The 18,379-nt window shown below is 39.8% G+C and overlaps 1 protein-coding gene across 3 annotated transcripts; it reads left to right on the top strand.

Moving 5' to 3' along the window:
• The first annotated feature begins 1,032 nt into the window (after positions 1-1,032).
• On the top strand, positions 1,033-17,966 carry LOC119723608 (centromere protein I-like). 3 transcript variants are annotated; one of them, XM_038194345.1, is made up of 17 exons: positions 1,033-1,098; positions 2,734-2,872; positions 4,450-4,587; positions 5,364-5,482; positions 5,786-5,893; positions 6,354-6,449; positions 6,807-7,028; positions 7,955-8,125; positions 9,211-9,331; positions 10,286-10,371; positions 10,950-11,067; positions 11,930-12,137; positions 12,282-12,435; positions 13,110-13,234; positions 13,858-13,924; positions 14,663-14,881; positions 15,658-17,966. In XM_038194345.1, the coding sequence occupies exons 2-17, from the start codon at positions 2,752-2,754 to the stop codon at positions 15,823-15,825; spliced, it is 2,241 nt and encodes a 746-aa protein (XP_038050273.1). In that variant the 5' UTR covers positions 1,033-1,098; positions 2,734-2,751; the 3' UTR covers positions 15,826-17,966. The 3 variants fall into 3 exon arrangements, with proteins under 3 accessions (XP_038050273.1, XP_038050275.1, XP_038050274.1); XM_038194347.1 differs by lacking the exon at positions 1,033-1,098 and adding an exon at positions 1,322-1,339; XM_038194346.1 differs by lacking the exon at positions 1,033-1,098 and adding an exon at positions 1,377-1,394.
• Positions 17,967-18,379: the final 413 nt, after the last annotated feature.

Genomic DNA, 18,379 nt, shown 5'->3' with positions numbered 1-18,379 from the left:
CTAGACCCAACGGCACAAGAGGAGCAGATGACACGGGCGATGCGGGAGGAACGCCGCTGGTTCGTTTTGGTAGGAAATCGAATCACGGAGATGGGATGAGCGATGTCTTCAAGACGGTAAATCTTACCGAGAAATTACAAAGACCAAACTGCAAAACTTCCCAAGTTCGAAAATCGTCGGTAGACAAAGTAAACATGAATTCGAATAAAGTAAGGATGAAACTTCCCATTGTCAAGCATAAAGAAGAAAGGGTTGATCTTCCTAAATCCGAGTCCGAGTCATCACTTCGTAATAAGATGTCATCTCGAACGCCGCCCTCATTTGACTCAAAACCAGCTTCGTGTCTTCTCCCCTCCTTGCGGGCTAAGCATCAAGAACAACAGCGCGAACCGGTGACGAAACCCTGGCGCAAGAGGGTGACAATATCTTGGTCAGAAGGGTGCACAAGCACCGTGAGGATTGAGGAAATGTACAGGACTAAGAGTGAATTTTGTCTGAGAGAAACGAAAGCTGATCTCACGAGGGAACATTTGCGTCGATTTATTATCAAAGACCGAAAATGATTGTTGAGTCGGAAGACACATTGACTTAGACTAGAGCTACAGACTTTGACTAAAAAAATATGTGGAACAGAAAAAAATATAAAGGTTGCGTCTACGATGAATACATATGGAAGCCTTTGATAGTAGCAAGAAGTTTCTACTGAACTAATGTTTACATCGAAAATTTCAACCAAGAATTAAAAACAATGCTTTCAATTATTAAACAAACTGGTATTTGTGGTCATTGAAAATAGTTTTAGATTTTGGATCATGATTTATGTGTTCCTCTCATCACTGACTGAAGCCTTTACTAATTGTACAATTTTAACGGTGCAGTTGACATTAATAAATAGTGTTCGTCATTATTATGGTCTCACTAAATTGCTTGTAGAATTTTTTTGGGGGGGGGGGGGGGGGGGGGAGGCCCTGGGTACTACCCGGTACCGTTTACATGCTGTATTGGTTGTTTTTTTTTCAATCCATCGATTGAGGGCGCTCTCTTATCAACATTTGCTGGTTCGCGCTCGATTGGCGTTTACTGAAGTTTGAAATTAACGTAAGTCTCGTAAATTTTAAACTTACGAATTTTCCTCAATTTAATTATGTCTGCGAAAATAGCTGAGCCGTATAGTTGTTATTATTCTTCTTAGTTATGGATGTTTTGAGTTTGATCGGTTTAGAAAGAGTTAAACTATGAAATATTGATCAAAGAACAAATTACCAGGAACTAAGTTTTACAGCCTTTCTTTTCCATGGAAGTCAACGCAAATGCTGTCTATTTCCGACACGCTTGAATTGTAAGTCGTGAAGAATTAGATCCAACTGACGTCACTTCAGTTACTTTAAATTAAGGTAAAACTTCAGGAAAATCCTAAAACTTATAGTTTTGTTTATCTAATAGTAATACTAATAATATAATAATAATTAATAGAGTAAAATTCTAGTCTAAGATTTATACTTATATAGAACGCAGTGGCTATTGTTACGGCAGCCGTAACGCATTTCCCATTTTCTATCGTTACGGTAGACTGCAACCTGGCAACTTTTATAAAAAAAACATGACAAGAAAATATAAAATTAGAAGGAAAAAAGTGAATTTGAACTTTATGAAATTCGGACTTTATTTCCCTTTTAAAAAAAATCCTCCAAAGCCTCAGGTTAGAAAAGGAAAAAAATTCGAGTGCAAAACTGAGATTCGAACCCGCAACCTCGCGGTGCAAAATCCTACCCTCTATCGGCTGAGCTGGCGCACTGCTCGATAAAACGTGGAGAAACAAATAATTATATACCCGCGTGCGTATCAAAAAAATATCGTAGAGGGCGCTAAACAACGAGTGCCGTAACGATAGCCACTTCGTATATAGAAAGAAAACAAGAAGGAAATAATGTTGCAACCTGACGCCACTTCGGCGGTTGTGTACAAAGTCTATGGAGCAGTGCTATGGAGAGTCAAGAACATTTTCCAAGTATTTCCTAACAAAATTGGAAATATTTCTCAGTCCCAGGTTCATGTTTTGTCATCATTTTTGCAATGACTGACCTTCATTGAGATGATAGGGCCTATATATAAAAAAAAGTGGCGTCAGGTTGCAACATTTTTTTCCGAAAACAAAAGTTCACAATTGTCGGCGATCTTGTAGTTACGGGCCCGGTTCCCTATAACTTTTTAAGAGAACAAAATCCACTTTTAATTTATTTGACTTACCATTACAAACTAGTTGGCTACATACATTAAAGAACGTGCAGGCATATCAATTATCATGTACGTCATTGATAGAGGGCAGGGTTTTGAAATTTTGAGTGAAATTTGGGGGCAAAATGACGATGACAATGACAAAACGCAACACACTAAATCGCGCACACGCGCCAACAGTAAGCCACATACGAAAATTGTTATTTGTACCCCAAGAAACTGTTCAAAATTCCAAAAATGTGTCATCAAATTTGAGAGATGTCTGTTTTAGGTTGAAAAGGTTCTTTTTGAATGATAAAAAAACACCACTGACTTGCTTGCGTTCGGGTGGCAATTAAATATCTATTTGGTGTTAGCCTACTTGCATACGTGCCCATGAGGGCGCTATACATAGGCTGGCTTAAGAACGAAAGTCAAAAGCAGGACCGGTTTATGCTTTTTAAACGCTTCGTCTCAGTATTTAATGTTGTGATTTGTTAACTCTTTGTCTAATATTAGGTAATAACTGTTGTAGCCATGGCAACACCTGTTGTAAGAAGGAAATCTCCGAGTAGACAGAGCTCAGTCGGTAAAACGAAACCAGCTGAGAAATCTGGGAGTTACTCCATCAAAGAGGCCGTCAGGTTCTTCACGAGTGGTAAATAAAGCCAGAGTGGGAGTGTTCATGTTCAGTAAATCTTCTTGTTAAAGAACTGTTTCATTGACAATTAACACAAATTGCATTGTTGTCACTTTACTTTATTTGGAAAGATTTCCATATACGAAGTTCACTCAACACCCTGTGTACAAACCCTATGAGATTGGACTAAAAAAATTTAAGTGTTTTCTAAGAAAATGCTTGTATTTTCTCACTGCTCAAATTGATTTTGATGACATGAAATTGCTATCTGGGGGCTTGCTAGTCAATACAGAGGAAAATTAGTGAACTTCGTATATGGAAATCTTTCCCTTTATTTCTCAACTGTGCAATTTCCAGTCATCTTTAAGTATTAAATTTAAGTAAAATATATTCTCTCATGCATGCAGTTACATTACAGGGTGAGTCAAAGAGAAAGAGACCTGGATTAATGATGTTTTTTTCTGAAAAATTTTGATACACTAATGAAGTACGTCTTAACCAGTTCGCGTCGGAGGACATGACAACACGCACTGGCTGTTTTTATACACAGGCACAGCTGACGGGTTAAGACGTCAAGATTGTCTCAAATCGCCTCCGGGTGACATCTAAACGCGCTAATCCCTCGTGCCTTTTCTACACACACACAAAGTCCGTGAAGTTTGTGGAGGCGGACCGTGTGTTGATCTTAAATTGGCCGTTGTGCACGGCCTATTGTTGCACAATACGTTCCAGTGCACACGCCGAAGTATTGAAACATGAGGTTTCGGCAAGAAATATTGTACAAATACTGTTGATATGACTCTTGCAAATCAGTATTTGTGGAAAAGTTGGCTGGAAAATTTTGCCTTTTACAAAATAATCTCAGCTTTAAGCGGTTACAAGAGCACGTTCTTCTACTCACCTGAAAAAAAGAAGAAGAATTACCGCAATTGTTCCATGCTATCATGTTAACCAAAAAGAACCTATTTTTATAGCTGTCCATGGAATGCCATTGGTAGCTTTTGAGCTGAGTGAAAATTACAAATTACAGGCTGCCATTCAAAATACAAATGAGATTTTAATCATTTGAGTCAAGACTGAAACATTGTATTTATTGTCAGATTTTGTATTTTGAATACGAGGGACAAGTCAACTTTTTTTCCTGAAATATTTATTGCGATTTTTGTCTGTTTTCCTTTCAAAGTATTAGTTTATTCATGGAGGCGGGAAAACGTCCATGTTTAATTGAATTTAGTGGGTATTCGTCAGTTCGTAGAACGGTGAATGATCAGTGGTGGACAGCAGAATTTTGTGATCTTTTTATTAAAATAGACGTAACTTGGGAATAGAGTATGCAAATTACCTGAAATTTTCACAGTTAATAGTCAATAACATGTACTGTATGTTGTTTTTATGAAATGGAGCAAGCCACATACATGTATTTTAAAAAAATTTTCTCTTCTAATTACTTCACTTTCTTTTTGACCCACCGTGTATTATACTGTATATTTTATAGGAAAATAGTATCACCCATAAATCGTGTGACTTGACTTTCTTTGTCAGCATTCAGTTTTCAGAAGTTTCTAAACCACTTCAATTTTCTTTTCACAACAAAGATTCTAGTAATAGGAAGGTTCGTGGCAACCCTGCGTTGACTTTGGCCATTCAGGAGGTGGAGGTAACGGCCAAGAGGGAGGGATTATCTCAAAAGGTCATAGGTCAACTTGTTGACGTTGCTGCATCTGCCAAGTTTCGTAAGTACATTTGTACGCAAAGTTATAAATCTTTTTATATCAATAGAACCATAGAGCACTAGGGCGGTTTGGGGCGGTATGAGGAGTAACAGGCAGAGCGGTTTGGGGCGGTACAAGGGCTTAAGTGTTAAAGGTAGAGTCCATCATTTGCAGCTATCCAATAAGTAACTGACAAAATTATTGTTGAAAAGCTCACTTGGTTTAAAGATAGTAATGGCACTAAACTCCCTGTGAAATTACTCTTTCTGGCATGCTGTCATTTTGAAGAAAACAATAAAAGAACTGCCATTTCCAATGATGCGTTTAAAGACACACTTTTGGAAATTTCCGTTAGTAATGTCGTTTCTCATTGGGCAAAGCCGTGAATGAGTACGCGCAAGCATTGACAGGACACACACGCTCGCGGTTGCTATTATACGTCGGTTCAGCACGTGACATGGCGCAGCTGTTTCGATTGAATGAGAATGTGTCCCGGACGTTGATATCTGGGCGCAATTCAAAACACGACTCGGCAACTTTTGAATTGAAATTCGGATCCTAGAATATTGTTTTCTTGGAATATACAGCATTCACTTCTTCGGATCTTAAACGAAAAAAATGCACAAATGACAAATGACAAGTGACGTTCTCTACCTTTAAAGAGCATCAGAGCAAATCTAACTGTAAAAAAAAATCCGGTACCCCTAGCACCCGATTCCTTCAAATTCACAATGTGTAAGAAACCCACCACTTGAATTTAATACATTCCATTTTTTTTCCCTCCTTTTTTCAATCAGCTGATTCCATCAGTTCTCGTCTCATCAAGAGTCTACTTCCATCGGATAAGATCCCTCAGGATGCGATCGTCAAGGCCATCTCCTGGATGTGCACCAATAACCCCTCCAATGAAATACAGGTAGCTCTACCAACTTCCGTTTAGAACTTTGTTTCTTTGTAAGTTCGCAAAGTGACTTTGAAAACTGTATCCGGGGAGTTATTTTTGTAAAGATATAAGATTTACCAAAAAAAACTGGGTGTTCTCCGAAAATCCGCAAAGTACTGACAGATGACAACAAAATGTAACTACATGTACTTGTTCTGAAATAAAGCGGTGATTTTGCACTTATGTTGAAAAGTAAAACAAATTATTGGCAGTGAAAATTCATGGCATAAATATTGATGTATTAATTGATAACGATGTTGATTATATCTACCGCAGAGCCTGTTGGTGCGATGGGTGATTTTAACCTACGACCTCTTAGATGACCTCGATGACCTCCATGCTCTGTACGGCGTTCTCTTCCATTTCATTGAGAATGACGCTTTGGTAAGCTATGAACCCAAGACAGCATTATCCAACATTGCGGACTCTCAAGAACCAATACCGCATAATCCTATTTGTGACAGACTTGTGAGGACTGTTATGCACTCGACTAGAAACATTTTTCTCAAACCCTTTCTTAAAACCTTCTCTGTTAGAGACAGCCACTTCACTTAACCTGAAGTTGATATGTACACGCAGTGGCCGCGCTTCGCGGCAATGAATTGCAGCCAGGCAAGATGGCGTCGGTCGGTCACCCCCAACTGTACTTGCTTTGCCGGTGAGGGGGTACTTGTGAACGGAGCGGATAACACTAGAAGTGACCAATAACACTTCTTCTTTTTCTCAAACCCTTTCTTGAAACCCTCTCCTTTAGGGATGGCCACTTCACATAATAGACTCACATTTTTTTCCCCGAAGTTGATTTGCCAGTGATTTGAATTCTGTCCCTGTTTGTCACCCCTAGTGTCCTCACGTCTGTCACCTCCTCTACCTCCTGACAAGGAAGGAGGACGTCTTGGCGTTCAGAGTTCAGCGACTTCTCAGTCTTCAGAAAAGAGTGGTCAGTACCCACTTTTACATTCCTCAGTTTTTGTTCGACGATGATTCTTCCGTTTATTCATGCTAAAGTAAGGCTTTGCATTATCAAGATTTTGAGTTCAAGAAAATAAGGTCTTTTTTGTTTACAAAAATGCTTAGAAATTTTCATATCAACACACAGTGTCAGATTATTATCATTATATTTAGAAACATTTGTTCTCAGGGAAGATCTCTCAAATTTTCCCTGCAGAGATTTTATACTTCTAGTCGGGAAATGAAAATATGATTGTGATAAACTCTGATTGAATTTCCATCTTCCCAAAAATGTCTTCAAGATTTGTAGAAAAGTCACCAAAGTTTTCCCAATTCTTATACCCAGGGTGTTCAGCCCTACATCATCGGTCTGCTGTCGGTGTATAAGATGTACCGCCCCCATCTGGTCTCCTTAGTGACTCCGCCCACTCAGAGGGTGTTCTTCCGTCAGACCGACCGGTTGTGGTCGGCTGAGGTCCACAAGGCGAAGGAGAGAATCCAACGACGGTTGGATGGTCCGGACTCCGCCATGGAACGATTGCAGAGCTCAGTCACTGATGGCAGATCGGTAAGAAAGGTTATCGATCTTTTCCCAAACCAGGCTTTCTCCCCAGGATTTTTCAAACCTGTGGGAGAAATTATGTCGTTGTTTAACAACTTGCGAAGCCGTGGCGTGGGGTTTCAGGGCTGCTTAAGGGCCCTGGAAAAATTTAGACATTCGAAGCTCCTTCTCTGGTGCATTTAAGAACAAATCTGGGGGTCTTTAAGGTAGATTTTTCCCTAAAATTCAGAGGAAATTTGAACTATTTTTTTAATCAAAAAGAATCAACGTTTTATAAACTTTTTGAACTGGAAAAGTAGGGATTGAAAGTAAGTTTCAAATTAAGAAATTTGAAAAACAACGAAACCCAAATGTCGGGACTATTGTTTTAGTGAAGTTCTACATGTAGCACTTTCAAAATGTAGGATATGAAAGCCCAATTCGTAAGCTTTCATTTAGTACTAGAATCATTCAAATCACTCATGTACTTTTCGAGTTGCGGAATTTTAAATACAACTGCCGTTTTAAGGTTCTGTCCACGGATCACAAAAAAGTTCAGTGTTCTTTCAGCAAAACGAAAACAAATTACATAAGGATGTGTGTGAATTGTTTTTGTTTGGCTGAAAGAACGCCCACCTTGTTTTGTGATCCGTGGACAGAACCTCAAAACGGTGGTTGTGTTTAAAACTCCGTAACTTGAAAAGTACATAAATGATTTGAATGATTCTTGTACTAAAAGAAAGCTTATGAATTGGGCTTTCATATCCTAGATTTTGAAAGTGCTACATGCAGACCTTCACTAAAACAATGGTCTCGACATTTAGGTTTCGGTTTTTTTTAATTCACCCTGTAGATCCTTTGCATATCTACTTATGCAAAGCCCTGTAGAACAAAAGCATGAACTCAAAGATGGCCGCCATTGTTTTTTTGTTTTGTTTTGTTTGGTCCCTTAGAGAGCGAAGAAGAAGAAGCTGGATGTGATACCGACAGTCAGCACATCACTCCTGTCACTGGATGGCTCGGGGGATGCAGGTTACCAGTTAACCGGTGCCCATCACGGCAGAGTACCAGTGCAGCACATCAAGTCGTTTGACGATCTCCTGAAGAACATGGACAGACTGGAGGTAGGGTGACGTAACCGAAGTTGAATTGAGTTTGTTTTACAAATTGTCACCGTTTTTAGAAACTGTCACGCACATGCTGTTTGCTTGAAGTTCGTGAAAATTGCGTAATCAATAATTTCGGTTTCACGAACTGACACGCAGGTGCACGCGCGCACTTTACACAATGACACGTAATAGAATAATTTTGGTTTTCACAAACTGAAGCGCAAGCATGTGACAGAAATACAATTCAAGGAAAAACAATTTGAAAGGTTTGACACGAACTGACTCCATCAGTATACTTGCGGGGTTACAGAAACATTTAATTCAAAACCTTTTAACTGGTGAAGTTAAGACAGGTTTGAGTTTGTGAAAACGAAGATGTACGGAGCGCGCGCATGTAGTACTTGGATGTAAGTTCGTCAAAATCAAAATTACGCGGTTCTGTAAGTTACACGCGTGTGCCGGGCACTCGCGCCCCACTGAGTACTCACGTACCACCGAGTGTCAGTTCGTGGTGTCGGTGACAAAATGATATCACTGTTCGTCTAGTTTTGAAGGAAATATTGAATGTAAATCAAGTAAATGTTTAGCACCGTAGTATGTGTGGATGGGCTAGTTGCTGTGCTTTTGTAACTTGAGACTTGTTGTTCTGTTATAGATAAGGCAAAAAAAAAAATAAGTCGGTCTCTGGTCAGCGCGCGCGTCGATTTTAATCATGCGCGTCGATCTTTTTTTTTTTCCAAAATGTTCCGCGGTAGCTCCAACAGCGCCCTCTATTTCCACACCTCCTCAATTTGTTTTACCAAAGAGCACCAAGGAATGGGAAATTGCACCAAGGCAAAATGATCGAAAGCACCAAGGCAAATTATGGAGGACACCAATGTACATGAGGACACCAAAAAAGCAAAATAGTACCCACCTTGTCTGTACAATCCAAGCTTGAAGAAAAAAAACAAAAAACAAAAAACAAAACAAAGCCGTGTGGCTGCGTCAATTCCGGAACTTTGGTCTGACCAGAGACCGAATATTTTTTTTTTTTGGCCTAACATTTTTTGTTTCGGCTGGCTTCTAGTTTGATCTTCATGATTTTGTTTGGATTTTAGCTTCCTAGTCAGATAGCTGCAGTCTTAGATTCACCCTACCTCCAGCATGCCCTATGCTGTCACACAGAGCAGCACGTCGTTCAGAGACTCAGCTTCTGGTTGTATCAAGTACTTCATCAAGGTAAGCATAAAAGTGTACTCTTTGATCTTGATGTTATCTGCTGGATACCCATAGTTAACGATAATTTTTACTTGAGAGCAGTTCTGTAAGTTCGGACGTACATGTCAGACTCTTTAAAGGGAATGCACCCCAGTTGACCATCGCACTTGTTTGCAATCGATTACACACCTATGAACGGGTACAAGCCAGCTAGACTGGTTCCCTGACCTTACAATTCCCCAATATATGTAAACTGCTCTGTTTCTTTTTAAATGGAGTCAGGGAACCAGACTACAGGAAAATGATTGTTTTTCTTGGTTTTTATAGCATTTTCGAACCCAAAACCTCAAAAAAGTCAGTGTAACTGGGTCATTCTATAAATTTGGGGTCCACTTTTTTCCCGTCCCTGTTACATCTGACATCTATGATTGTATAATTCTGATGCACTTCTTAATGCAGTCATCCTCCAAGAGTGATTATGAATAGCAAAGTACCTACCCAACAAATAAACAATCATTTGAAGTCATTCTTAATGATGCTTGAATGGCAAATTACAAAGTACCAAGGTAACAGGGACGGGAAAAATGTCACACTTTGGACCCCAAATTTATAGAATGACCCAACTATATTTGCTATATATTTCCAACCCCCCAATTCCATCCATTTCTGAATATGACAGCAAAAGCAAATGATGTATATTCCCTTTAATGACATTGTGCATGTACATCGTGTTGTCGGACGTACGTTGGATTTTATGGAATTGTCCTTGAAGATATCGATGCACTGTCTGAAGGTGTATTACATAGCTGAGGTTTAATTCTTATCTGATTGAAAGAGGTAAGGAAGAATTATATTTCTTCATTGAGTTGTCAGTTTTTCTCAAAATTAGAAAATGGGCATCAATGTCATTATAAGACGACACCTGTAGATTTCGGGACGCTTTGAACGATTCTCTAAACTTTCTTTTGGTCGTAGAGCTGCTTGACTACTCATCCGAGGGGCCCAACTGCAGAGCTGAATGGTTGCTTCAGATGCTCATTAACTTCACCGACTTCCTACACGTTAGTGCATTCAGTTTTTATTTTGTCAGATTTGCAAAAGAGTCGCAATTTATAATAATAATAATTTGGGAGGCTAATCATCCTTACTCGCAGCTGGTATGCTGAATTGCGAAGGACGCGGCTACAACGTGGTCGGGCCGCTGGCACGTAAAGGCGCCTATGGCTGCCGGCCACATCGACCCATATATGACCACGGAGCACAGCCTGAGATTGAAAGTGTTTGATTTTTCCGGAGGGAGGAAAACCGGAGGGCCCGGAGAAAAAACCTCGTGGCACAGGAGAGAACCAACGCACAACTCTACTCACAACTTGTCCTAGCTTTTTTTTTCTCTTGTGAAGAAGTTGGAAAAAAAAAACAACCAAGCTGACATAATAAAATGACAAACCGGCACGGTGTCATTGTTTTAATGTGAATGAGACAGTTGAGTGAAAACCTGATTAGAAAACTCGGTCTGAAAAAAAATGGCCGTTTTGACTTGCATTACAGCTCCTGTTGAGTCGCTAAGTCTTCAAGGGGAACCTTTTCTCAATTCCATCATTATCACAGTTGACTGAACATTTCCATTTCTTTCATTCAGGAGGACGTTCCAGTGTGCGAGAACTTCTTAGTGAAATATCTGCACACGTGGAACGGCTCCGATTATCGACCCTACATCCTGAGACTCATCACACGATTCAGAATCTATCCCTTCCAGAGTAAGTCGAAATTTTCATAAAATAAAAACCAAATATAATCGGGCAACAGATTCCTATGATACGAACTCGAAACTCAACATCGATAGCATGCATCTCAAAAAAAAATATGCGCACATGTTATTGTTGTTATTATTTATTTGACTTCAACAAACAAATACAGACAGTAAAACAAAATGAATTTAAATTTTTTTTTCTTAATTTTTTTTTTTTATTTTTAATTTTTTTTAAATTATCTTTTGGCCTACAGTACATAATTATTCACAACAAGAAAGGTATGCACATGTATGTGTACATGTAAACCATGTACCTGTACTCGATGTTGAAAAGTTGAAAATGACCGCGCAGGTTGATTACTAATTGGGATTTTGAAAAGTTGGCAGCTATGCACTGCGCACCACAAAAGGGCTCCCCAGTGAAGTTGCACATGCGTCTTGCTGTGCGTCTTGTATGCTACTGGAAGAAATTTAAGAGTTTGGTTCGGAACTACAGTGACATTTTTTTAATGCGCGCTGCATATTTATTAGGCCAAATAGGTGCGCTCGCATTACACAACCGATATGAATGTCCCTAGACGTTGTTCCTGACAGGTTCGTTGGTGATATTGGTTGGTTGTGATAGCGCCCTCTTGCAGTGGTGGGTTATTCCGGTGGCGGGTTATTCCGGTGGTGGGTTACTGCGTTGGCGGGTTATCGCGTATCAAACAATCACAACGTCTAACCCATAGACTATACCTCCTTAGGATATCTCTCATTTATCCAAGAATTTCATTTTGTTGTCATAATATTTCCAGGATCATTTTAATGATTACTGAATATTAACGTCTGTCCCCACTTTTTTCCATGTTTTCCGTTTTTTTTCCCAGAGTTGAACGACCTTCTCCTTGAGCCGCTCCGATCTCTCTTCTTCTGCTCTTCCGTCTTCTTCAAGTGCCAAGTCATCTACACTCTGACGGAGCTTCTGAGGAACTATGTCTCCATTGAGCTACCACGCCATGCAGACATGGTCTGCTTTCAAGCCGTTAAAGAAGCCTCAGCCATACAAGCTGGTGATACTGTACTACCTCAGAATCAGTGAGTAAAGAAGCGCCGCTGGTAATACCTCTAGTTATAGGCTTGCAACTTGCAACATTAATTTTGTCAGTTAGAGTTGGATAGCTGCAATTGATATATTCTACCTTTAAAGGGTAAATTTGTCCACTTCTTCTCTGATTTTAGGTTGTCGGTCTTCGATGTCCATGTGGATAATTTCCAAGCACTACACACGATCCAGGAGCTGACAGAGTACGTGGACAGGATCAGCACATTGGCGCTACTCATTGAGAAAGATCACGTGCTGCTCATGCATTATGTACTGGAGTTCTTTGAACTGGTAAGTTTGAAAGTGGTAAACACCGCAAACTAAAGAAAGACCACACTCATTGAAGGGGTCATAATTTTGAATCTGATCATCTTATGATAACGTCATTTGCATAGACCTTTGGGAAATGTTATTAGCTACATTTTGATAGCCTGTTTGCTAACAAAGACTGTAAATTGTCCAAGATTCACAATGGTTTATAAGAAATGATGCACTTGGACTCGCCCTATATATATTGAAGATAATTTGTTGATTTTTGTTTTGCAGGTATCATTGGAGGGGTCGTAATTTTGAATCTGATCGTCTTATGATAATGTCATTTGCATAGACCTTTGAGAAATGTTGTTACCTACATTTTGATACCCCGTTTGCTACCAAAGACTGTAAATTGTCCAAGATTCACAACGGTTTATAAGAAATGATGCACTTGGACTCGCCCTATATATTGAAGATAATTTGTTGATTTTTGTTTTGCAGGTATCATTCGAGGGGTCGTAATTTTGAATCTGATCGTCCTATGAGAATGACATTCGCATAGACCTTTGGGAAATGTTGTTAGCTACATTTTGACACCCGTTTGCTACCAAAGACTTTAAATTGTCCAAGATTCACAACGGTTTATAAGAAATGATGCACTTTGACTCGCCCTATATATTGAAGATAATTTGTTTATTTTTGTTTTGCAGGTATCATGTTTGCATCTTCGTTACGGAGTTCCGTTTGTCTACGTCCCGTCCTCCGGTTCCTTCTACAGAGCCTTGTTCTCCAGCAACGCCATGGTCTGCTCAAGACTCTGTAAAATCATCTGCAAGTAAGTTCCTCTTGTCGCTCTTGAAAAAATGATCTTGGCCTCTTGGTGATGTTCAAGGCATGTTTCGCATGCAGGAACGGTAGGTGCATATGTGATGCGATCAAGCTACATGAGTCGTTTGTCGGGAATTTTAATTTGGAGATACAGGCCAAAATAGGGCCACTACATCACATCTCTTCATGACATCTCTTGGTTTTCCAACTTTCAAAATTTTTGAACTAAAGATGGTATCAGCATGCGGTTTTCACAGCAGTAATGCTGAGATTGTGCTCTTTTCAAATCTGTAATAAAACATTTTTTGACCAGGGTCAAGAAACGATTCATGTAGCTTGATCGCATCACATATGTTCCATCTTGTGTGATGTACTACTGAAGGTGTAACAGTTGCAGTTGACCAATTCTTTAAAGGGTCCATGAAATGCATTTTTCTTAGGAACACATTTTGTGCCACTTTCTACTCCTCTTAAATGTATGAAAACTATTTGACGTGTCTTTTTGGTTGATTTTATTGAAAAGTGAACTTCTTTAAACGTTTGAAAAATGTCCATGCTTGATTTGTAAAGTCTTGAGCAAAATTTAACCATAAAATGATGTTTTTATTGGTTGCTTTGTTTTTCGATTAGCTACAAGGATGAGTTCCAAGCCTTGAAGAAGATGGTTTCCATTGAGGATTCCGACAGCTTGTTCACGGTGAGTTTTGTATCGGGAATAAAAAAATTATGAAAATTTCAGTAATTCAGTGAATGACCAAAAACACTTGTAGATGTTATTTGGGAAAACAGCACATGAATTATCACATCAGAAAACTAGATTATAAATTATGATCACTTTATTTTTTCATCGCATTTTTTCGTTTAAAGCATTAAAAATGCTCAAAATCTAAAGACAGGTGCTTTAGATTTTAGACTAACCTGAAGAATAACCTGACGTATATTCCAAGAAAACAATATTCCAGGATCTTGATTTCAGTTCATAAGTTGCCTAGTCACGTTTAGAATTGCGGCCGAAATCAGCATCTGGGACATGTTCTCATTCAGCCGATCGCAGCTACGCGATGTCACACACGGAACCAAGGTGTCGTGTGTGTGTGTCATCGTGTCATCGCTTGCGCGCACCCGTCCACGAATTTGCCAGAATTCCAGCCAAATACAACCGGAAATTTCCAAAAATGCGTCACTTGACGCATCTTCGGAAATCACCTTCTTTCAATTATTTTCTTCAAAATGATAGCATGCCAGAAGGAATAATATTACAGGGAGTTTAGTGCCATTACTATCTTTAAACCAAGTAAGCTTTCAACAATAATTTGGTCAGTTACTTTTTGGATGGCTGCAAATGATGGACTCTGCCTTTAATAGTAGCCATCGAATGCCTTGTTTTTCCCACTTTTAATGATGAGAGTTTTTGTGTGGAATAATTATTTTGCAGAGTAACATGAGAGACGGTATCCAGCTACTGAACCAGTACATCTTGGATCTCAGCAACGCTCTGTGGCGTAACAAGGCCTTCCTGAGTGGCAACAAGACCAAAGTGTTTGACATTCCGGTCACGGCGCTCCAAACGACAGGTGTCAAGCATATTAACGAGGCATTCTCCATCCATCTACATATGGCCATGCTGCCGTTTGCCAACAGCTTCCTGGAACAGGTGAGTGATGGGAGGGGCTTGGGCGTGGAAGGGGCGGGGCTTGGGCTCGGTAGGGTGGGGCTTGTAAGGAGTGGGGCTTGTCTCGTTCAACAACAGGTGTCAGGCATACTAATGAGGCATTCTCAATCCATATACGTACGGCCATGCTGCCGTTTACTCACAGGTTAGTAATGGGAGGGCTTTGGCTTGGAAGGGGCGGGGCTTAGGCATGGTAGGGTTGGGCTTGTGAGAAGGAGGCTGGGCTTATCTTTGCACACGGGTGTCAGACGTATTAACCCTCCTATGCAAACATGCATTCTGTGCGAAGTTGTTGTTTCAGTCAAAATCAGTCAAGTGACTGTTTTTAGCTGTTGAGTTGTCCCTGACAACATAAAGCAGGATTGACTGGCTGTGGCTGTTTATGTAACTTGATACAGCTATGCTTCGACTCTAGGTGATTGATAAGACAGCTGTGCCTACCAGTTGCCTGCTTTTGTCTGTTGCCTGAATTAGACTAGTCAAAGTGCTTGCTGGAAATATGGTCTGACTGTTGGTGACTAGCCTGTGTGTAAAAGGCATGGCAGGGGAAGAGGATTAATATTTTGACTCTCTGTGACTGTTCAGACAGCAGAAGGGTTAACATGGCATTCTCAAGCAATCTATGTACGGTATTATGTCCCTGTACGCTACACGTTTGAGGGGGGAAGGCTCTTAGAAGAGGTGGAGCTTATGAGGGGTGGAGCAGTTGTTAAGGCGGGGCTTGTAACTAATATACGCTCTCCTCTGCTTGGTTCCAGACTCAACCAGAAGGCAAGAAAGTTCACCCCAGTCTGATCCGATCCTCGGAGCGAGACGCTTACCTGGAGTTTCTGAAGAGGGAACGTTTGGATGGAGTCGTGGCCTTCATCAACACGTTCATCAAACGCAACCAGACGACGCCACATAAATCACAAGCGGCCAGCTAAGCGCATCGCAACGTTCGTCAAACCCAAACTCTAAGATTCCATGAAACTATCTACAAATAATTCTGAACTTTTCAACGTTTTGACAGCAGAAACCTTTTATGGAAAGAGTGTAGTATCCCAACGCCACTTCTTTGGTTGTGTGCAAAGTCTATGGAGAGTTGAGTGCATTTTAATTTTTTAATTTTCAAGTGTGAAATTTCATTTTGAAATATTTTAATTGGAAATGTTTCTCAGTCCCAGAGTCGTGTCTTTCCAACATATTCTGCAATGACTGACCTTATTTTATTGGAAATGTTTCTCAGTCCCAGATTCATGTCTTTTCAAGATTTTCTGCAATGACTGACCTTCATTGAGATAATATAGTATAAAAAAGTGGTGTCAGGATGCAAGGATTTTTCTGCTTTTATATTCAGCTACATACAAGCAGGTGTAATATTTATAATATACTGGCAACGTTTTAGGGTACGTCCAAGAAAAGGTCCCATTTTTGTCCCGTACGTAACACCATGTTTCTTTTAATTACATAATCATCGCAACGACTAATGAATTAACAATTCTTGTGGATATTCTCCTTGCGGATGCCCAACAGTAGAATAAGAAACGCTAAAATCCATGAATATCTTAGAGGGTTAAACTTTGGTTACGTATTTGACATAGTGCGTGAATTCTTGAACTTGCTATTTAATAATCTAGAGTTATATGCCTTTGTTGTGCCGTGAACGAAACATTTGCGTTATCTCTGGCTACATGGCCTATTATCTTCAAGCAAACTTGAATCCTCGATTCTGATTGGTCGATCCATGGCAACAAGCCGTGCTACATATAACCATACCGCATGGCCACGGCCCATACCGCACTCCGCGTATTGCGCTATTCTAAGCCCAAGTGACGCGATTAGTGCTGCACAATTCACTGTGAATTCAAAAGTTACGCGTAGGTTACAGCATGCGTGTTCCAACTTTACTGTGCGTCAAGTTTGCTTGAAGATAAATTTATCGCGCTCGCGGAACACTGAAAATGTAGTGCGTTTGTGCCCCATATACCTCTCGGCCTTCAGCCTCGTGGTATGTGGGACACAGATGCACTACATTATTCCGTGTTCCACTCGCGCTCGCAAGATAACTAATATAACCATATCCGCTGTACAGGTTTCTGACTAGACCCCCCCTCCCCCCCCCCCCCACCCCAACAAAGACATGGACAAAGTTGGGAGTTGCCGACATAGAGCTGGATAGCTCAGTTGGTAGAGCACCGGAACGGCAATCCGGAGGTCACAGGTTCAAACCCCGCTCCAGTCACTTTCTTCGTTCTTGCAAATTTCTTCTTCAACTTGCATATTATTTTAACAACAATAATAATAATAACTTTGAAATGTGTATGTATTTGTCCAATGCTCCTCTAGCTATGTAATATAAGAAATATGTACAGATTTGTAAATACCGCTAATGATCACCTGTGTGTTAATCAGACAGAGGCAATTTTCATTTTGCTTTTCGAATGGTTTAAATTTTTCAATTTTTGCCTTTTAACCATGCATTTTGTTAATAAGAATGGAAGTTTTGCGGTAACACCAAGTCAATAATATCTCTTTTGAGTTGTGTAGTTCTGAGAAGTTGTTGAACTCAGTTAAAGTTAAAAACGACAGTTCTTCTCAAAACCGCACAACTAAAAAAAAGAGATTCTTCACATGGTGTTACCGCAAACCTCCCATTCATTGTTCATATCCACCATGCAAACCTTAAGTCTCATATTTTGTTACTAATAAAAAGAATGTAATTTGGCCTACTTCTTGTGTCAAATTATTTTGCAAACAGATATATCCACACATTTTAAGTCTATTGGAAATCTTCCAAAAGACATCTTGAGTGGTTTAAAACAATTTTTTTTTTCAAACCCCCGAAACGTCTTTTCCATTGTTGGCAAATTAAATTTTTCATTAAATTTTCAGAATTGAAGTGAATATTACTGGAAAGTTTATATTGACTGGAAGTGTGGTCACTAGTTCACATCTATGCCCCCTCAAACTGTAAGTGGCCACAAGAGGGCCATATTTCCAGAGGATGTTTTTTTTTTATTTTGAAGACTGACAACTTGAAACTTTGTTGTGGAAATAAAAACCATGTCATCTATTGTCACTTTAATTTTTGCATTCTCAAGAGTTTTATCTTATGAATTATGTCACTTGTCTTTCTTAAGCCCTACTTATGAAATAAATCTTTGTCAAGCTTGGAAAATGTTGGTATTTCTTTCACACCCCCCACCCACCCGACTTTTTACCCCCCAAAAATATGTTGGGGTGTATTTCAGCCTTAAAAGAATGTTCCCGTATATTTTCTTTTCTATTCTTACTCTGTTGGCAAAATAACCAATAAAGAAGCTTGCTAATCCTCATTTTGCAAGGCTTATGAATGTCAAACTTTACCTAAGAATCCGAACCATTCCTCATCCTTTTCAAAAAGAAAAAGGTTTTTTTTCAGCCATCAACCCATACCCCCATACTTCGCGCAGTACAGAGGATAATAAAGCGCACGGGAAAATCACATTTTTGAACGCA

The sequence above is a fragment of the Patiria miniata genome, unplaced genomic scaffold, assembly GCF_015706575.1.
Source record: "Patiria miniata isolate m_02_andy unplaced genomic scaffold, ASM1570657v1 HiC_scaffold_17, whole genome shotgun sequence".
Taxonomy (NCBI): Eukaryota; Metazoa; Echinodermata; class Asteroidea; order Valvatida; family Asterinidae; genus Patiria; species Patiria miniata.
The sequence above is the reverse complement of the archived record's forward strand: the minus strand, read 5'-3'. Positions and strand labels throughout refer to the sequence as shown.